The 22,546-nt window shown below is 34.5% G+C and overlaps 1 protein-coding gene across 1 annotated transcript in view; it reads left to right on the forward strand.

Moving 5' to 3' along the window:
- The window catches only part of LOC120336711 (IgGFc-binding protein-like), a 35,164-nt gene that overhangs the window by 4,346 nt on the left and 8,272 nt on the right, over positions 1-22,546 (forward strand). The window contains exons 6-29 of the mRNA XM_039404446.2: positions 19-109; positions 819-989; positions 1,842-1,959; positions 2,440-2,569; positions 3,207-3,301; positions 3,389-3,567; positions 6,238-6,378; positions 7,053-7,147; positions 8,322-8,490; positions 11,613-11,790; positions 12,136-12,275; positions 12,894-13,001; positions 13,688-13,859; positions 15,203-15,320; positions 16,142-16,286; positions 16,459-16,588; positions 17,058-17,168; positions 17,279-17,370; positions 17,807-17,948; positions 18,478-18,731; positions 18,843-19,022; positions 20,889-21,046; positions 21,508-21,652; positions 22,027-22,193. Coding sequence (XP_039260380.2) covers positions 19-109; positions 819-989; positions 1,842-1,959; positions 2,440-2,569; positions 3,207-3,301; positions 3,389-3,567; positions 6,238-6,378; positions 7,053-7,147; positions 8,322-8,490; positions 11,613-11,790; positions 12,136-12,275; positions 12,894-13,001; positions 13,688-13,859; positions 15,203-15,320; positions 16,142-16,286; positions 16,459-16,588; positions 17,058-17,168; positions 17,279-17,370; positions 17,807-17,948; positions 18,478-18,731; positions 18,843-19,022; positions 20,889-21,046; positions 21,508-21,652; positions 22,027-22,193 — 3,429 coding nt within the window. The remainder of the gene's footprint in view (positions 1-18; positions 110-818; positions 990-1,841; positions 1,960-2,439; positions 2,570-3,206; positions 3,302-3,388; positions 3,568-6,237; positions 6,379-7,052; positions 7,148-8,321; positions 8,491-11,612; positions 11,791-12,135; positions 12,276-12,893; positions 13,002-13,687; positions 13,860-15,202; positions 15,321-16,141; positions 16,287-16,458; positions 16,589-17,057; positions 17,169-17,278; positions 17,371-17,806; positions 17,949-18,477; positions 18,732-18,842; positions 19,023-20,888; positions 21,047-21,507; positions 21,653-22,026; positions 22,194-22,546) is intronic.

A 22,546-nucleotide genomic window follows, 5' to 3' on the forward strand; every position in this document is an offset into this window, starting at 1 on the left:
CCAACTACTTCTCTGCAGGTCCATTGTCTATGTTTTCACGGATGCAAGTGCTTTGGATACAGATATTCAAAACCATGTTATTGCATTGTGCTTGATCAAGAAAGTATCGGTAATTGCTTTTTTGTTTTTATTTTTTTAAGAAAGGAAGTATCGGTAGAACCGTTGTTTATAGTTTAGTACGAGACTGGAAAATAACCCAAGGCATAATATATCATAAGGCCAAGCGGTATGGAGAATGTAATTTTACAAAGTAAACTTGCTAGATCCCCATTAGAGCACAATGAGCTGCATTTATCCTAAAGTGGAAAGGGGGTAGAAAAATCGCTGATTTTGTATTATTTACCCAGGATAAGGCTTCATTTGGAAAATAGTCTTTACTGGGTACCGTAATCGTTTAAACCACGTAAAACGGCTATGATTTACCAACCAGTCCACAAAAACATATTGCATATATTTATTCGAAAGCGACTCAAATTTTTTTTAAATCAATTGGGAGGTGCAGATTTTCACATGGGAAAGCAAATTCCTATTAATACATTGTGAAGGTCCAATTTGAATCTAAAATCGATTTCTTTCGAATATGAGCAATAGGTAGAAAGACGTTCTACAGTTAGTTTAATGATGAAGTTCGAAAAAATATTTCAGTGCTATAGCTTGGTATAACTGTTGTTGCGTCTCATCTGAACGTCAGAGAAATTAAACCAATAAAATTATTCTAAATTTTATTCACTCGCATTTCACTGTGTATCTTACAACTGTTTACATGCAGTTTACGCTATTTTATTCATTCGATTCAGTATTAACTTTTTTTTTTGCAGGTTTACATATTTTTAACAACAGATATTGCTAGAAAAAAGAGAGAGCTTTTACGAGGAAGAGCTTTATACGATCAAGTTGTTGATCAAACCGGTGGTTCGGTTCTCTTTGTTGGAAAATCGGAAATTACAGCAGCCACAGCTGTCATGCAAGCAACAACTACACAAGGGCTGGTGAGGCTTCCTTTAGATGTGCTTTTATCAAACTTGTTTCTGTTTACCGGTCTAGGTAGAAAGATGAAAGATGACAGATATAACCAACCACTTAAAGATAATAAAAATAAAAAATTGTAACTAAAATTGAAAAATTCAATTTGTCGTGATAATGCAAATAAGTATGGGAATTTTTGTTGGTTCAATAAGTGAAAATAAATTATTGTTTAAAATGTTATTTTCCACATATGGTCGGCTGGATAGGGGCGATTTTGTAAATCGTGAGGGCACGAATATTGAAAACCCATCGTGTTAATTCTACAATCAATCATAAAACTCCATTGTATGTGAAAAGGTATTTGGAAAATGCAAACTCTGAAACACCCGCAATTTAATGGTTATGCACTGCTGCACCTCATACTCCAAGCGACTCATAATACGATTATGACGTTGCAATGTTAAATAAGAATTCAGGCTATCGTCGCGATCGTTGTTTGGTCCGGAGAACTGAAACAACGTGTTTACAATATACGAGTGATTGACTTTACCATAGCATTGATTTATGAAATTCTTTCGATTAGCGCGATTACCATCGACCACTTTACACATAATTATATCATAATTTGGCGCTCCAGCAATGTGTGTACCAATATTACACCTACATATTACCTACTTTACATCAAGTTGTGTAAAGACGGAAGCCTATGGGCAGGGGGTATATTTACTTGGCTAACACGGACAGACTCCGAACTCGTAATAGAACTTAATTAAGGAAAATTGAAATCAAATTATAGCCTAACCTTAACCTGGTACACACACCGATAATTTTGTGGCATGAAACTCAATACAGTATTTGACTATTCTTGTTGTTAGGTGACTTTGGAATCAATCAGCAATGCAAATGCATCATCAATTTCTGTTCATGTTGACCCGTCAGTCGAGTCTTTGCTTGTCCAGTTCAATGGTGATTTTGAGTACAAAGGAGAGACAGGTAGTTTTGTCATTTCTGTAAAATCTCGCCCATTTTTGAAATCTTAATCTTTTTATCTTCCCCATCACGTAAACCAAGGGTGTGCAACTTTTATTACAGGAAGGTCAGGTATAAATAACTGGATGAGACCGTAGGGCGCACTTAATTCAATATATGCTTTCGAGTAGTTGCAGGCACAAAAATGTAGGCATTGATTTTTAACATGCGTTGTTCGCTTCGCACAAGCTTGCTTTTGGATCATTCTAACGTCATAAACATATATACTTATTGAACTAGGCCTTGCAATGCAAAGGAATTCGATTTACTCGCACGTACCAGATGAAATTAAATTGAAAACTAGTTTCGCGGGCAGCACACCTTTCAAAATTGGCACTTCTCCGTGGGCCGAATAATTTTTCGCCGTGGACCGCATTTTGCCCGCGGGCCTTAGTTTGCACAACTCTGATGTAAGCTATTTATGCTACTTTTATGCCTTTACAGGGCCTACCTTCATCAAAACTAGTCTTGCTTCAATTAGCGAGCTGGAATTATTTCGACTTGATGGTGTTACTCCGGGAACATACACGTTTGACTTGGATAGAGGAACTTTCAATTCCCTGAATAAATACGGGTATCCTATACTGACTATTGTTTCATTTATTCATGGCATATAGCGAAGTTAAATTTAATAAATAGAATATAAAAAGGACATTTCTTGGATTGCATTGACAAACAAGACGAAAAAATATATATTTGAATAAAAATTATTTTTTTTAGATTCATACAATTCTAAACGAGCATAATAATGGCTGAAACCTTAGGTTAGGCCATAAATTAGACGCTTGAAAAATAACGCAAAACAATTCTGAAGTCAAAAAAAACGTGGTGGTTTTCTATGCACCACCATCTGTCTATAAATAGTTTCATAGTTTCTGTGGACTTTTTTGCTCCAAAATGATTTTGATTTACTCCCGAGTGAGTGTGTGTGGCCTTGCTTTGGGTGAATTCTTTTAAAATTTAAATTTTTTATTTATCAGCTGGGGTTACGCAAGACTTATAGCCCTTCCTTGTCTTTTCCTTTGCGTAAGTGGACTCGTATGCGTGTCACGAAAGAATGCTGTATCGAGAAGAAAAATGACTATTCTGTTTGCCCCAAGAGTCTGACTACACACTAACACAATGTACGAAACGTTACCGGAATAAATTAGTGTTAGTGTACAACAACAGTATTGAATAAAATTTCCTTATTATAATCGCTTTTTTTCTAGAGTACTCATTCGGGCCAAGAGTACACTCGGATTTCACGCTACTTTGAGTCAAAAGAAAGGAGAAAAGTTTGTTGCAAGTCGTCAACTCAAAGCACGTAAGATGCCAGCGAAAATAAATAACAAATGATGAATTTTGTATTATATCCATTTTTAAATGCTGATTTACTCAAACTTTTTTTCAGACAAAGAAACTGTGACGGACTTCTTCGTTTACGGAGATGCAGAGAAAGTCATTTTCCAGCGATGTCAGCTCGTCTCAAGATCAGGAATTGTATTAATTGATCTTCCCGTCGTAAAGAAAAGCCACACAGAATATGGACTTGAAGAACCATTCGATCTTCCCTCTGTACCAATGTTTGTGGTAAGAGTATGATTCTATTTACAGCAATTCAATTAATTTATATAAACAACTGCAATCTAGGCATATTTGCACTTTTCTTTTAATTTGCTTGAAAGGTAGAGAGTTAGAAGTCCATAAAAACAGGAAAAATTTATCACGACAACACCAAATAGATAACAGACGAGGAATAAATTTCAAATGATTAGATACTGACTTTTTCAATTATACATTAAAAAATTTTATTCTTGCTTTTTAATGGTAGAATATTTACGGTTTAGCGGCCTTGTCTACAACTCCCCAAGGTCTGAGCATTTTCGAATACTAGATGACTTCAGTATTAAATCGAATAATTATTTACGAATCGCTATTTTTTTTAATGAATTCTCCAGAAATATACATCACTGAAAACATAAAATTAATCACTCAGACAGTCAGAGTGTTCACACTCATTAAGGAACATGTTTCATCAATAACTGACTAGGAAGAAAAGAATGGTATGCCAGGATTGAATTTCAAAAGTATATTTTCAATGAAAATGGTGTGAGAAATACCTCAACAAAAACAAGATGGCCACGATTTGAAATTGTTGTTTTTATCGATTCGAATAATTTATTGTTTGATTCGATTCAGAATGCCCAGCCCTACAATTCACCGCAGGTGCAAAACAATTAATTATTGTATTTTGCCGTTTGAACGGTATTCGGTATCTGTCAGTATCAAACGCTTCAACACCTTCTAAAAGTATGGAGGTTGAGCTTTGCTGGGTCGTCGCCAAAATCGTTATCCGCCTCTTTATGTTTCTTCACAAAATTTTCCGTCTAATTAAAATATAAAAACTCTAGGACTTTTTCACTTTTTAAATAGTTAGGTTGGCATCAACGACATACAATAATGTATTCGAGTTTACCAGAGCGGTGCTATAATAGGGATTGGCAACAGGAAATATTGTTTTCATCGTAACGTTTACCATGACAAAATAAAAAGCTGTCCCTTTCACGCTCAATATCCCTGTATTTGTGACAATCGTGGCGCAGAAGATTGTTTTCGAACAGTCAAGTAAATATTTATAACAAATTCTCGAATCAGGTGTTTTCAGAGGTAATGTGCCAGATAATTTGGGAGTGTCGTTAGGCAGAAAACGTATGTTAAAGATAATTGCTATTTAATAGCCATCGTTTCAACATTGGTCATCCAGGACCCGACCAACAGTAATTTGAAATTTTTTGAAATAGAATGTGAATACCCAAGTTAGCACCAAGTTTTCTTTAGAAAGATCAAATTATACGCACTGAGTGGTGTCATATAGATTGTTACAGCATATTTTGCCTCTTGCACTATATAAGTTGATAGCTCATGTCCGTGGCACATTATTACTTCAAACATCAAATATAGTGATTTATCGTTTTACTCGGGGATTTATAATATAAGGCGTGTACTCAAACTATCAAATAAAATGACAGCAGGGGTATTAATGTGTTGTTTCGTTTTTGTCAAAAAACTAATAAAAAGATCCAGAATTGTCTTTTGGGCAATTCATGGTGGAGCACTCCGTACATTTGCCTATACTCCATAATAGATGGCTGTTACCGCGGTAACCATGTATTTGAGCACATTTCATATTTCATGATAATTTATTACAGTCTACGAAGAATACAATGAGGTATTAATTTGTGGTCCCGCCCAAAAAATCGTGAGAAATCGTAGGAACTAGAAAATGATTGTGTTTGACACAACTAAGGTGCGTTTTTGATTAAACGAGACTGAATAGAATACAGTGTTAACCTATATTTGCATTTGAGATTAAGAAACTTTAGCATTTGTTTGAAAGTCGTGAGGCGCAACGGTAGCCAGGAAGCTCCATTCTCTCAAAAATATTCTCTTTAGATAATTAGTATTTAACTAAGTTACAAGCTCTTGGCATATCTAGATTTAGTTTGGGATAAAACAAAATATACTTATTAATAACACATGTTACATATGGGCGATGTAAACTCTTCAATACAATTTTGTTCACTCGCCATGCTTGTTTGGTATTTGTACTTGAGACTCGTTAGTACCGCATTGCGTGCGACTATAAGTGCTTTGTCTGATTTCAGAATTTTTGCAAAAACGTGTGTATGCAAACACAAACATGAACGAATTTTGCTGTAATTATTTCTCCAGCTATTAGTCAAATTTTTAGTTCAGCTATTGTGGCCTCATTTGGGTGCTTCTGGGAAAGCCCTGCGTGTAACCATGGTGTAACTATGCAAACAGTTTTTTCAATAAATGAACCAAATTAGTCAATCAATTTCGAAGGTTGTTTCCAAGATTTTATCGAATTCTAAGAATAGGTAGAACAGAAATGGTAAAACAATGGGATTTTCCATGCTGAATATACATAATTATTAGTTTAAAGTTTTGCACGTTTATTTTAGATGAAAACAACTACAAATTATGGTTGTTTACTTCTCATTGCAAAGAGTTTAAATTGTAACATGTGGCAAAATTGGTCAATTTTTGCTATTTGGCATGTTAATAATATTAAACTGAACTGGTAGATTGAAGTATGTAAACGTAGACCACTAAACCTCCTTATGCCATACAATTCCCCATGTTGTTTCTTACAGCAATATATATATATATTACATAGCGTCTAATTTAGTTTTAATGATACTGAAATTATACTAAAATTCTGAATTTTTTGTTTAGAGATTGGTAGGAGTTTATGAAGAAGGACAACAACAATGGCCAATCGAGAGAGTGGATCCATGTGCTATCACACCAACAGTTTCAAATTCATTACTGGGAATTATCCCTGATCAAATTGTTCAGTCTGGGGATACTATCACAGTAAGATTGTTTTTCCAGCTTCTGTTCATGTGTTTTGTAATTTCGAGACGCGAAACCAATCGCACAATCTATAAATCTGAACTTAAATTCAAAAATGTCGATCCAATTCCAGTGAGTGACTGACTATTAATAAAGTGTACCTCAATTTTGGATCGATTTCGTATTACCACCCTTTTTATTCAACATTATACGAGGCCTAGCCTGGGGTAGAGTATTTTAATTTCAATTTATTCCCAACTCCCAAAATCAACGTATTTCAAAAAAGTAATTCATCAATTCAATGAATCCTGGCACAGTAGCAGATATCATGTACAAGTCGTACTCCTGCTTTTCAACATTTTGCCCCGTTTTTATTGTGTACCTGAATAATGATTTTAGTAACAATAAAGAACTAAAGATATTAGTACTAATACAGCAAATACAGAATAAAATTTCTTCAAAAGAATAACAGAATTCATCACTGGAAAGAATTTATCCCCGGTTGGGGAAACGTTCTGCTTTTGGTAAAAAGTGAGAAATGCTATAATTTTGATGGAATTTGCGTTATCGAGATAACTTGTCAGTAATATATAAATCAATATTACTTTTTACTCTTCCAATATGATAATCGGAATAGCATAAATAACTTATAATTGTAATTACTGACATCTCAACAAAAACTTTACTTTTGTCAGGTCACAACAACGTTTCGCAATATGCAAGAAGACGACGATATCATTATTGGTTTGTCAGATAATCAAGATTTTACAACTATAATTGGAAATCCAAAGTGAGTCGATTTTTCTTTTTGATTTTGCTATTCCCAAGTCTTCGTGCAAATTATACCACGTACATTTTTAACCTGCTATCAGAAGATTTACTCGAGGTATATATATGCAATGGATTTGTTTTTAAAACTACAGGCAGGTCACCGAGTCTCTGTGTAAATTATACCACGTATATTTTTAACTTGCTAGAAATGGATTTAGTTGAGGTATGTATAGACAATGTTTTAAAACTAGCGAACGAGATTTCATTTTTATTATATTCGGACTATCTTTGAGATAACTAAAGAATTTGCGACCATTAAAGATAGTAACATTTTTGGCATATTTTGCGAGTCGTTCGGGGTCGAATAACGGGTGGGTTTTAACGTTAAATGACCCTCTCGGATATTGCGTCATCAGAAAAATCTTGGTGCAAAAGCATTTTTCGTATATACATGGTCAAATTTCAAAAGTTGTGGAATAGAACTTTATTACTTCAAATGTATTTTGTGCACGTGTGTGTTCGAATATCAGAAGTGTGACAAATCATTTAGGATTTATCGATTTATCAATTCTACTGTCCTAACTTTTTCATCCAGCGTGATTTTGCTATCATGACTATCTTATCGGACGCGAAGCGAATCTATGAATCATTTTGTTATTGTGTTGTTGTTATTGTTCTTCTTCTTGTCACCTTTTCTCATTTACTTATAAAGATTGTATTATATGCTAGAATGTTTACTACTTTATTTATTACTCAATTTTCTGTGAGAACTGATATTTCATCCAAAATGCGCTGTTAACCATGAATTTATGATACAGACATTTATGATATCGTGATGTATGTCTTCCAGTGTTTATGACATCTGGACTGCTGATTCAATTTGTCTACTGTGACAGATCGCATACCTGTAGGATACTATGGGGTTTTTGAACTTCGTGTGCATATATTGGAAAATAGATCTTCTGTATTTTTTATATATTCACAATCAGTGCTACTTTGGTATCCAATGTCATCGGTTGTGTGATCTCTGTGGTTTTAGTTAGGGTTAGGAACTGAATTTTGTGAAATTGTCTTTATGAGAATAAACGAATATCGAAATGTCACCACAATTGGTACCACTTTGGTATCCCATTGAGATAACTTATGCAGATATCGCATACCAGAGTGGCACCTCACAATCTATATTTCAATAGATTCTCATCAACTGTGGGGTCTGAGAAAACAATTCAAATCCGAATTCGAGTTTCTGCTGGAACAAAAGAAGGAATTTTGAGTAAAGTTCTTTTAACAGCTACAGGAGTCACGTCTAACTACTACATTTTTACTACATTTGTTGTGAGCGTCATCGACGGAGTAACACGGGTGAGATTCTATGTTTCATTTAGTTTTATTTTAATCGTCCTTCGAGTTTTTTAAACTTTCTTTTTCTGCTGATTTTGTTTACATATCACCTTTCGGAGAAAAAGTTGGTGTGATCATCACATAAAAAAAATTATTAGCACTTTCTTGAAAAATTTATCAAGTGTTCTGTTCTCTACTTAAAACTGAAACGAAACTTTTTGTTTTATTCAGAATTCAAAATGTAAAACTATTTACAATGCATATAAATTATTGTTGAGATTTTTCGGCATTTAATTTATTTGCTTTGTCACGGTTTCAAGAATTGGAATTTTAGCATATGACTCGATTCCCTAAATCTGATAGTTGAAGAATCCTGTTTCCAATGAACCGTTGAATTTATCTCCAGATTCATTTTTGTTTTGTACAAATTCAGGTTGTATTTTAAATCGAGGTGTAAACGAATCATTAAATAATGTAGTTTTCCCAGACTTTCTATCTAGAGATATAGAAACCCTATTTAATCGGAATTTTTCTCGAACTCTCAAGAATAAATTGAGCGTTAACAGTTGGACCCTTGTATTGTTCGCGTTTGTCGAAATCTTTATGAATAGTAAATTCTTTTTACAATCTGTAAAGAAATAAGGGCTACAATTGATTCAAGTACAATATAGAATTTTTTAATTTTATTTTCGGCGATAATTCTGATTTGTCGCTTCTAGTTCTGTTCTGTTTGAACTAAAGTTTCTTACTGCTCCAAAATGTTTTCCCAGAACTCTTTATATATATATTCATATATAATATAATATTTGTAATATGGATTTCGATGACAGGGTAATAACTGGTGTTGCAATAAAACGTCAGACCTATACCGGAAATTAAGTACAAGTGATAACATATAATTTACCATGTACTGGATTGCGTAACATTCCAAAGAATAATGATCATACCCACGCAGGGTGGGGTTTTGTTCGTACGTGGGCACGTAATGCGTAGGTGGATGAGGAGCCGCGACTACAGTCAATCACACCTTTCACGTCTGCTGTCAAATATGTCGTTAATATTAAGAGCCTGGGACTATTCATCATGTTGTTATTTTTTGGGGATATTATGCCAATCATGGCAAGCGATAAAGTCTCTTTTTGAAATCGCGCACTTACTAGGTCGATGCTACATAACGGGAATGCTCGAACGATGTAATCCTTTCAAAATGTGCGTGCAAAGACTTTCCTTTCATGGTCTGTTATCATTGGCGCAGTTGTTTGCTTTGCATTGAACTATATCGTATTTTTGGGCGTAGATTTCAACACCCGTTACCACAATTCATTGTCACTCAAAGTCCTGAGAAATGGTAACAGTGCGAAAAACCACACCAGTGTTTATAAAAAAAAAAAGCATTTTTCAATATTTTTTTTGCCCATTATGTCCAATAACAGTATGAAAAATAAACTTTAATTCATGACGTCGATCAGCGTATAAATAGCATTCGTAAAAATTGAAATTTAAAGTATACAGACCAACAGTGTGTTCAATCTTTTGGTAAACACATTCTAATGTTGGTGGTAAACATTATTTTTGCCAAAATTTGAATATTATTCGTTTCGGTGGGATAAAATGAAATGTAGATTAGTCTTTTAAATTGCCGCAAGCACCATTCAATGTTTTAATTTTTGCCAAAAACTCCCACATCAATGTATTTATTTCCATATCTGCGGGAGGTAAATACTTGTTTTTCTAAGATTATGAATAGGCTTAAATATTTTCTGCCAATTTAGGGCGTTTACTATAATGATACTAAGTAACTGTTGAGTTGTTGATTGGTGTGTCACGCACCTAGCCTGCCTATTTTTTCAAACCCTGCGTGCGGATGTCGATAATTCAGAGCATAAGACGTTCACCATCCAGTTTATACAAGTTCTTCTATTCTTTTTTTGATTTGCACGCACAAAAATATTGTGCTACAGATGTTTTCAAATTCGGATTGTTAGGACAGCTGACATAACTTCTTCTTTTTCAATTGTAATTTGCACTAGCAACGAATATCAATATAAAAATTGTTTATGGTCATCAATGCAGATGTTTGCAACTTTTATTGTTATGTGTGGTATCAGCTCTTTTCCACATATACAGGGTAAGAATTTACTAGAAAAGACTCATTGTTTGTTGCGAGTAATATTTTAGTAATATGTGTTGAACAAAATGGTCGTCAACGAAGACAAAAACACGCCTCGAATATAACGAAATGTACGACATTATTATACATATTTAAATATTTTTATATTTTTAATTATATCTGTATGTACCGCGCAATTTCACATATACGATCCTATTATATACGCCGCATTAGTTACAAATCTTCGGGTAAACCGCGGAAAACTGAACCGAAATCCCTGTCTTATCATTGCCTTTGTTGTGGAATTTGGTGGAAAAGTTTGTTTATTTTGTTTGACCAAATAAAAAAAGTGAGCATAAATAAACTAAATAACAAAAAATTATAATAAATTAAGAAAAGAATAGGTTTGTACAAAAATTAGCAAGCTCATGAAAATATGGAATATCTAAATGATGTCAAATTTCAAAAAGTCACGTTTGAGTGAAAATTACCAATCAAGCTTTCTAAACGCTTCAATTGAGAAAAATACCAAGTTGATTTTTTCGTAAAATATTATCACATTTTCGAATTCATTTCTACGCTAACTTTTATGCAATTAGCGTTTATAATTTCATATATTATATACTGTACATGGATGATTGTGGCATGACAGCATTGTATTGAAATGTTTCTGACAACGGGTACTGCCAAATCTGTCTGTAGAAATGAATCTATACGCAGATCCTTTATTCATGAGTGATTTATCAAATTCCGGCCTAGGGCGTAAAAATTACTTTGGGCAAATTTGAATAACAAAACATTATAACTGGTTCCAAAAGTTTTGGAAATTCCAAGAAAGCTTTTTCCTTTTTCTATGTTTAGTGTCCCAGTACTCTGCCCGCCGGTATCTAATAAAATATCTGTATACAGCGTCCATGTGTAGATACTTTATTCACCAGTTGTTTTCGACTTAAATCTGATAACGTGAAAACCACTTGGTTAGCTTAATTGGTTAACTATTTCATCAAATTCTATTTATCTTTTCAATATTTAGTGTCCAATTTTAATCAGTCCCGGCGGAGGATCGTTGCAATGTACAAATGGTCGTTCAGTTGGTTCAAGATGCGTCCTTACTTGCGGATCGGAGTACTTACAACACGGAGCCGGATCCGTCGAATGCGGACTGGATGGATCATGGAGTTTAAAATCTATTGGAAGCTGCGAACTTTTACGTAAGTTGAATTAGGAACAATAAAATTTTTGTAATGTATGTATAATGTATGTATAATATATCTAAATATAGTAATATATAAATATAATGAATGTAACATAGTAATATATAACAAATAAAAATGAACTTTTTCCAAATTATATGGACCGATCAGTTTTAAATGTTAGTGCATAAAGATGATAGAAGTCACTGACATGTTATTGCTCTTTTTCAAATTTTCTCTGAGAGCTATGTGATTCATTATTTAACTCTAAATTTTATTTAATTTAAATACATGGCAAAACTGTTCTATGACATTTAACCCCCGTGTTTATATATTTCAACATTTTTTTTTCGCCTATTGCAGGTTCTAAAACTTGCCGTCTGTCTGGTGATCCACATTATCGAACATTCGATGGAAGAAGATTTGACTTCATGGGAACGTGTTTGTACACTCTGTTCCAAACTGTGGAGGATGCGCAAGGAATCGAGCCAATCACTTGTTCGGTAAGTTTTGTATGGAAGTAACTGTAAATTGTAATGAATTATCGATTTGAACGATTATTGACAATTGGGTACTCGCGTAGTATGTGTACCAGATTAGGGTTAGGCCATAATTTTTTTTCCCGATTTTCCTTATTTTAGCTCTATTACGAGGTCGGGGACTGTCTGTGTCAGCCAAGTGAAAATACCGTGAAACAAGTTTTTAGATCAGTTTAATCTAGCACGTTCGAGTAATTTCAATTTCTTTGCTTTGAAAAGCATCTACCTGAGTGAGCTTGTACGAAGCGAACAACGCGTGTTATAAGATCAATATTCAAGGCTTTTGTGATTGAAACTACTGGAAAGCCTATGTGAAATAAAATTCCGCCTAGTTTTTTGTATATGGCCCTCCTGCACTAAAGGTTGCACACTGCTGCTTTAAGTAGTTCAGTAATTAGAATCATCAGCGTAACGCAACAAAGACGCATGACTTTAGGGATTCTGGTATAACACTCCTAGTATTCGTAATAATTAATACAATCTATATGGAAACATGTGATGAATTTTATTATCATAAAAAAGCTGTAGGTTCAGAATATTTTTTGTGATATCATATCATTCATCTATTCGTTTATTTATCAGACGGAGAACACTGAACAACATGTCAGAAGAAAGGTATCCTGGTTGAAGCAATTTTTCGTGACCGTGTATAACATCACAGTTCATTTTAAATACGGAAAAGTTGTATTGGTGAGTTTTATAATAGTTAACAAGGATACTATGAGGAAAGCAAAACAAGAGAGTAATGCTCAAAAAGGGCACGAAAGATCAATGACTACGTGATACATCAATTATCTACGCTACCTACATAGAAATTTTTATCTGAATTCTCGAATGATTTGAATCAAAATTACAAATAAAGGCCCCACGCCAGAAGATTTCACGGTAGTGCTGTTAAAGTGTCAGCCGAGCGTCGACGGGGCTTGGCGAGAAGATAGCGAACTAGCCTGACGTCATGCCACGAGGGTCAAAAGTCAAGACAGTGTTCTCATGAATTGAAACAAAACATTTTGAGTGAAATATCGGCCTCCGTAACTGACTTCAGTCTATCGATTCCTTTCATATTCAAATGCCAAAAATTTGAAAAACGGGGATTTTTTATAGACGGCTCCACATCGACAACAGTCTAGCAAAACGGTGCATATATCCATTTTTTGTCCGATAATAAATATCTGGAAGCATTAAGAAAATGTAGATACTCACCAATGTGAATTGGCGAACTTGGGAAACAATCAGTCTACTTCTGATCTTCTCCCAAGCTGCAAAAGTCAACAGCTTTTTGTAGCTATGCCGATAAATACCTAGAATATGATTTCTCGTTCGTTCCAAGTATTTTTATTGGTAACAGAGTCCAGCAACATGCATTTATTATTTAGATTGATGGCATTCGAATCAATTTACCTGCTTTATTGCTCGGAGGAAATGTTCAGATAAAACGGGATGGTGGAGATGTTATTTTGACTACTGATTTTAAAATGACGGTACGTTACGATGGAAAACACAATTTGAGGGTGAAGTTGCCAGCGAGCTATCGAGGGAAAGTTACAGGTATGCTGCATTCGTTAATAATGGGACCGTCTGCTATTTATTTAGGGGTTCTAACCTTTTTTGTTGTGGAGTTCGTGAAGGGGTTGACCCTTGCTCATGGAACTCCACAATAAATTGAAAAAAAAATTATTTATTTGAATCATAGATAAAGTCTTATTTGAATTACAAACGGATACAAACAAACCAAGATTTGTCAAAAATATCATACAATTCAAGAAAAGTAAAATACACGACAACTACATCGCGGTTATATTGTATCGTGGTGATGTACGTAGTTGAAAACCCTTTCTAGAACTATTGACTGAATATTACAATACAAACTTAGATATTGACATAGACATTGTCTCTTCTTGTCGTCGTAATAGGAAAATGAAACTTTTAGACTCGAGGCGTCATAATACACGGGAAAACAAATTCAGTGTCGCACATGGGCCGTAGTCGAGTTTTTAGAGTTTGCGAACATCAACAATTTGACAAAAGTATCCGTTATTTACGGGATTTGTCACGTACCTATCAATATAGAGATATTTTTACAACGCCCATTTATCTTATTGAGTGTCACTAACCTGAACTTATGTCCGTCGTTACTAAAAGTTTTTATTGACTTGTTATTCTATGGTTTCTTCTTATTACAAATTCATTGCGGAAGCCGCCAATTTCCGGTCGAACAAAGAGAAGTGTTTGATTGGCTTTTAAATCTAACATTAATGGAATCAATTTTTGAAATTAATGGGTCCTACTTGTTATGTACATGTCGGTATATGGTTGTTATACGTTGCACATATTTTCTTTGTATTTGTAAGAGGCAACTAACTACTTTGTTTGTGGCTGAAGTGTTGAACGTAATTATTTTGGCATTGTATCGTTACAATCCCGGGTTCGAATCCAATGCCCACCACTTTGCTCAGGGTGTAATAAATTGGCAATTCGAAACATACAAGATTATGGTCATTTTAAAATATCGAATAAGAATATTTTGAAATATTCTTATATTTCAGTGGTTGCTCGAAAAATCGCGATTTACACTTTATCAGCTCTGTGACCCAGCATATTTAGGTAAAACGCTTTCAACACTCAACGCTTTCACACACAACACACAATTTTGTTCTATATTATATACAGCTTTAGAACTTTTGTTTTCTTTAACGAAACCAGGGGACGCGCCAAAAAATAATTATCACTGCTTTATATATCGTTTTATTCATTTTTTTTGTAAATGTTTTATCCCTCAAAATAATCAAAATATTGTTCAAAAAAACAATTGGACAAATGGATTGTAAATGTTTAATTCCTCAAAATATTGGTTAACAAAACAATTAATATTATCTGAAATAATATTACAGGACTTTGCGGAAACTATGATGACGACGTAACAAATGATTTCATGTTCGGTAACAATACCTTCACTGATGCTGCTTTGTTTGGAAATGCCCATGAAATAGTAGGATCGCTGAAACCAGGGTATGAATTCTCTTTTTAGATTGAATGAATCATACTGCTCTAACGATTAGGGTCATCCAGTTGGAAAATCAACTCCAACTTCCGACTTAAAATAAAATTACTTCGATTCCAGCTCTCGATTTCAGGTCGATGGAAACAGGACCTTTAGGTTTAGACTGTTGATGGGCGCTAAATGTTTTCAGTCACTTCTTTTCGTTTTTTTTTTATTGGCCTTTGCTGCTGCCCTGGTTTTTTTCCACATTCCCGTCCTGTCTTCGACTCTTGTTTCGAACTCCGAGGAACTCACAGATTTTAAATTTGTCTGCGTGAGCCTTCGTCAATAGGTTTTTATGAACCGTCAGACAACGGACAACTTAATCTCTCGATGTTTCTGATTAATATTTGCTTATGGGAGTCTTATTCAATGAGCTGTTATGAACCGTCAGACAACTTATTCTCTTTAGGAAACGTTAGACAACTTAATCTTTTTAATTAATGTTTCTGATTACCGGTAATTTAAAATTTCGGATCCGATTCCTGGCTCAAAAAAAGTGTAAATATACGCCCCTTTAGGACTTAGACTGCATTGAAAGCAAGCTAAAATCCGATTCCTCATTCTTATAAAGAGAAAACTAATTATCAAAACGATTTAAAATTTATAACTCAAGTATCCGTGTTACAAGCTCCATTTATGTGATTGCTCTAAGCTTTGTTAAATCGTTTCTAAAACCGAAATAATAATTTTATTCAGTTAGATACGCGACAGATATAGAATGTAACGAAATGTCTTGTAACCTGGAGATTAATGAAAACATAAATAAAAATATTTCCCTGTCTTTCAGATGTCGACAAGGCGAGGTCGGAGATGATGTTGATGGCTGTACTGAACCAGCACAGAGAGCAATATACGCTGAAAAATGTGCGGCGATAAAAACAGACTGTTTTATGGATTGTGCTAGCGAAGAACGTATTCAGGAACTTTTCGATGTACGTATTCTATACTAAGAATAGAAAATATCCAAGGTTTTGTCCCATATAAGTTCACAGCAATAATCAATGACGGCCGGACTTATATTAGAGCAAATATGACTTTCTTTTTGATTAAACTAAATATGAATTGGATATATAGCCTATCATCAAAGTATTATTGTTATGACAGGAATGTGTCTACGATATGTGTGCGACCGGTGGAAATTCTAAGACTGTCGAAGACGCATTGACCACTTTTGCAGATTTTTGTGCAGATTTGAACATTCAAATATGCGATTGGAGAGACAGGTTCAATTATCGTAAGTCGTAATCATTGGACACGAAATGGCCCTATGGATAGTTGTTGTTGTTGTTTTTTACTTGTTGTTGTGGTCTTTTTCCTTAACTACTGGATCAAAAGTTTTTAAGTGGTTAAACATTATTGTTGTGGCTAAAAGGCTATTTATTTGTTTTTATTCACGGGAACATCTTACGACAAGGCTTTCCTTCGTTTTGACTTTGCGAAACCGGGGGCCAGCCAATTCAGCGATATCTATTGGCGTTATTGAGTGACATTAAGTTTCTGAGTACTGTACTAAGATACCTAATATGCACTAAGATGTACTAAGATGCACATGCACAACAAGTTTACAAATGAAAAAAAAAAAACTAATTTTATCAACATCGTATTGAAAAACTTATACAACATTATAAAAACAAGAATCAGGAATATTTTATTTTTGTGTAAAAATTGGCATCATAACTTCATATTTCTGGTTTTTTTTTCAGCGAAAATTTGCGAGAAAAACTCTCAATACAAATCACATGCAAACAGATGTCCGAATACATGCGTTGATCCAAATGCAGAATCAAGATGCGTTAGAAAACCGAAAACAGAAGGTTTGGAATTTATCTACCTTCCGTATAAGTTATTTATATTTATCCTGTAATAATTTGGGTTATTTTAAACTTATCTAACTAAATCATCTCAACGTAAATTTTTTATCCAGGCTGTGTATGTAACAAAGGATTTGTGAGGGATGGAAACGACTGTGTTCGACTTTCTCAATGTGGTTGCTCAGCAAATGGACGATACTACAAGGTAAATCAGTGATTTCCAACCTTTTTCAATAAATTCCAATCTTTGCCTATTTCGAATTTCTTCATTTCTCATCTACTACGTATAAAAACTCCAATATTTGGTTTAATTTTAATCTTTAATGGATCCATAACTACTGATACCCATATCTCGTACTTTGGATTTTGCGCAGTTTAAATATTTCATCATAAATGCATAAATACGTGGTACAATAATATTGAATAACTAAACTGAACTACAAAAAATACAAAGTTATATATCCTCCATGAGAACATCAAAATTCCTTCCTCGTGGAGCCATTCTTTCCCGGTCCTTCCCGGAAAATATTGAGGTAGTTTTCATTTCAATTTCACTGCTGCTTTTTCATTCTCTAGCAACGTATTGGAAATAGATTTTTTATTGCTAAACATTCTTATTCATATTTCTTTGTGCTCTGTAGAAAGGAGAAAATTTCTTAACATCTAACTGTCTGCAACGTTGCGAATGTACTAATGGAAAACTGACATGTAAAGCGACATCTTGTGAGGAAGATAGAGAATGCAGGGTTCTGCCTTCCGGAAAATATGGATGCCAACTGAAACGTAAAATATAGTTGATAGAAATTTGTATTTGCGGTTATAATGTATTTTTTGCTGGATTAATTACTTAGAAATCTGCTTAATACGTTGCCTATTCGTGCTCAATATGAATGTGGCTGGCAGCATGAAGACAGTTCAAATCATGGATGAATACCGGGTCAATGCAGGTTTGCGATGGCCTGGCGGTTTAAGCTTTATACTTAACGGTGTCGGCATTAAATTCCCCCCAGCTAAGGTATAATAAATTCGATAGTCAGTACAAAACAGAAAGATTCCGGGACTTATGTCTTCTTTGTTCGGAGCGAATGACGAAGATTCAAAGCGAAAGTGAATAGCAGTCGTAATAAATGTTTATTCATGACCAACGTCCTTCTAGCATAAGGATTAGTTCAAGGTACAAGTATAAATCGCGCTATGGAAGTATTAGAAATGATATATTGTTAACATATCTTACCTTGACCCATCGATACGACTTTGCTGAAATCGACTTACCACTTGCGAAGCAACTAAAAATAATATGTAATTTTTTCAGAGGTCGACGTATGTTATGCCACTGGTGATCCTCATTACCAAACGCTAGATGGCAGCAAATTCGATTTTATGGGAGTATGCTCCTATATCATGGTCTCAACAGATGGCATGGGTATCACTGATCTCAACAGAGGAATTGTCATTGTGGCACAAAACGAAAATCGCAATGGTAATACACGTGTATCATACATCAAACTCGTGACCATCAAAATTTTGGATTTCGAAATACAACTCGGACCAGGAAAAACTCTTACGGTACGTATTTATATATATACAGCGATTTGAAAAATGTGCATATTTTGTATTTCAGTTTCCTTTTTGTTTCGTTCAAGTTTATCCTCATTTCTACCTCTTCATTCAATACAGATAAAACGAAACGGAACACGGATCGAGCTACCAGCAACACAAAAGTTTGCAAATGATAATGAATTGTTCGAGACTAAAATATTGGGGAGAAAAGCAAGATTTTCAACTAAATTTGGTGTTGAAGTCAAGTTTGATGGAACAAATTTGTACATCAATGTACCGAGTTACTATATGCACAAGGTATCTTCTATTTGATTACTATAACATGCTGTAATATTCTATGTAATATAACATATGCCTTTGAAAAAATTCGTGGAAGTTATTCTTTGAAAAATAAATAGCTGTTAGACAAATGTTCTGTATTTTTAGCGATCACCCGTATTTTGAAGAATATATTGCAAAATATCATCCTGTTATTCCTAACTATGATATAATACCAGGATACTCTAATACCAGGAATTTAGGCTTGCACGTAATTGACAAAAATCAATTCCGTAATTACGGCCAAATCGATTACGTAATGACCCCGTAATTGCGATATTTTTTTCACACTTTTAAACCTATCATAACAACCAATTTAATCCACTTCTATTCCGAATGGGACATCGACAGTTGGGACAGTTTGGTTTTCATATTTCCGCCAGTACTATACGCCGGCGACAGATGCTGAAGACAAATATCAAGGAGTGAATTCAAATTAATTTTATTCTGATTTTTATCTTTTGTGTTAGTTAGCTTTGATTTTCCTTTATCAACTTTATCACCCAATTTTATGTGATCAATTTTATCATTACCAACACTGGTAAGTGGTTCCGGGTTTCTAATTTATAAATCAACGACGAGCGTATTCTCTCGTTTGATTATACTTGCGCTTGCCTCGCGACGAAGACTTGTTATTGTACCGTTTTTTTACATTATCCGACTTTACTACCTAGTTAGCATTTTATAATAATTATTGATGCCGACTTATTTACGATATTCCGATTACCATGCTTCATTTTACATTAAATCATTTCGTGGCCTAAATGTTATAACGGCGGTGTGGCTCAACGGGCTAAGCGTTAGGAATACGCTCGCCACCGCACCTCTAGTCACTCTGCATGGGTTCGCAGGTTCGAATCCCATGCAGGGATGGTTATGTGCGAGAGGATTGCTGGACTCCTCGCCGTCGTTGGGTGGTTCACGTAACCGCTGGTCGGTTACGGCTTCCTCCACCACCAAGTCCATGCTTCCGAAAACAAACAATACAGTAAAAACTAATCCCATACCCGACTTGGAATGGTAACCGGACGAGAGGCCGTGGTTCGCCATATGGATAAACCGTCTTATCGGCTTTCCTCTCCCCCGGGATAAATATGTAAATCCTATCCTATTTGCGATAAATTTAGATCAAATATTAATTATTTGCGCATAATTTAAATACCGTACTTATATGACATGCCTTCTCCGAAAATACAAAGTTATATCGCAAAACAATGCATTTGGTGACATTTATTTTGCACTCACGAAAATATTAATTTACTTTTCTAACTCAAGTCGACACAAGTTTGATCGAGTGCCGGTGGTATTTGAGTCGACGATAAATCAAAGTAAGTTGCCGCATTTAGTAAAGACTTAAAGATATTGTAAAGACATATTTGGCCGAAATAGTGCGAGGCATTGTGAAAACAAGGCCAAGTCCGGACAGATATATAACGATAAAACCGGTAACAGAACATCAAGATTTTGTAATAGAAAATGGCTCTCGCGCAGTATAAACATGGGAAATCCCGTCTTTTTGTTGTTTCTCTGCCGTCTGAATCGCTTCACCGATGCCGAAAAGACTAAGTTGCGTTGGTTCATTACGCAATTTCTCTTCCGTCGTCATATTGCTGTTTGATAAGCGCGACATTAATTATAACGGCATTTACAAATAAACCATGTTTGGTAAGTTGTCTCTTACATTCTTTAGTCATTTCACCCGAAGAAGTTGAAACCAGGTGTGTTGGCGTCCATCGGTCTCTTCCGTAACTCGAAATAATTCCGTAATTCCGTAAATTACGTGCAAGCCTAACCAGGATAGTTATGTTAATTTTCTTCTCTCTGTATGTTTGAGTCTTGTTACAGGTTGGTGGATTGTGCGGAAATTATACCGGGGTCAAAGATGACGATTTTGGCGGAAGAACCCTCATGAATTTCACAAAGAATTATTTGTATTCTGACGGATGCGGTGAAGATCCCGACAGAGAAGAATTAGTTTGTACCGATGCTGATAAAGCTAAATGGTAAGACGACCGACTTACAGAAAACATAGTTATTGGACATGAACCTATGAATTGTTTTGTTATTATTATTAATATGTTGTTGTTGTAGTTGGTAATATATTACCTCATCATGTTGTTATCAAAAAAACGCTTTACTTCTTAAGTACTGGACCAATTGCTTTGAAATGGTTTAATGGTGAGTGATTGTTTTGTCGCTAGAAGGTTATTACTTTTATTTATTCCTAATTCTTCTATGAATTTTATGAGATGTGATATTTTAATCAAAATTTTGCTGTTTTATTTTTAGTTGTGAGACACGGGTTTTAATCCTAGAGACGGCCTTTGTCAGGGCTGTTCTCCGTTTTATAATTAAACTGAAAAAAATTTATTTTTAATTCAATTAAAAAATTTCCTCCTAATATGCTAAATTAATTTTATAAATGAAAAGTAATCAAATTTCATAATATACTTTTGTGTAACAGGGGAGGAGCAGAATTTTGTGGAAAGTTGAAGAATCCCGATAGTCCTCTAAAATACTGCTATGATATTGTTGACGTTCAACCATACTTTGACGATTGTGTATTTGACGCCTGTGCATATGAAGGGGATGTAGATGTAATACAAAATGTAAGCATTATCTATCAGTTAATTTTTAAAATAAAGCTTCCTTAGCATAGAAAGCATGGTATTTTAGAATGAAAAGTGATAGTAAATTCTAATACAAATGTCATGTATCGTATGCATTCCTTAATTTTAAAGGGGTGTGTCAATTATACAGAATAATGATCTTTCATACCGGTCCGTATATAGACAATTGGGAAACAATCAACGGGGTTAAGCGATACCAACTACCTTAGTATCATATGTATGCTTTTGCATAAGTGGATCTGTGTGTGTGTAATACACGGCTGCTGAAGCAAGAATGAAGATTACTGTGTTAGTAAACAACAAGACTCTTGAATAAAATAAAGTAATAATTGTTACAACAAATATTTTAACAGGCAATCTCTGTGTACAAACAAGCTTGCGAAGACAAGAACGTTGATCTGTCTTGCAGATGGGAAGAAGAGATAGGATTTACATTACCAGCCTGCCCAGATAACAGTAGATACGATGCGTGTGCATCTGTTTGTGTGAATACTTGTCAAGATCCAGAAGCTTCCACAGGGTATATTTATAAACTTATATATAGGACTGAGCTTTTCAAAACGAATATTCGAATAGTAAATTATTCGAAACGGTTTAGGCAGAGTTTTTCAATTTTTGAATTTTCACTTTTTTGTATTCCAAGGGGTAGGTGAATTCCTCATAATTTTGAACTGTAATTCTGACTTACCGCTTTTTTTCTTGGCAAGTTAATAATGAAGCATGTTTCTTGTTTTGTGCGAACACTCAGAGATCTGTATGAGTAATGGATTATATGATTTTAGTAATTTATGTGTATGGAGGATCCATTACAATACAAAGGTCGCATACAATTACATATATTACAAGAAGCAGTCGGGATTCTATTTGAAAAAA

The sequence above is a fragment of the Styela clava genome, chromosome 2 (genome assembly GCF_964204865.1).
Source record: "Styela clava chromosome 2, kaStyClav1.hap1.2, whole genome shotgun sequence".
Lineage (NCBI taxonomy): Eukaryota > Metazoa > Chordata > Ascidiacea > Stolidobranchia > Styelidae > Styela > Styela clava.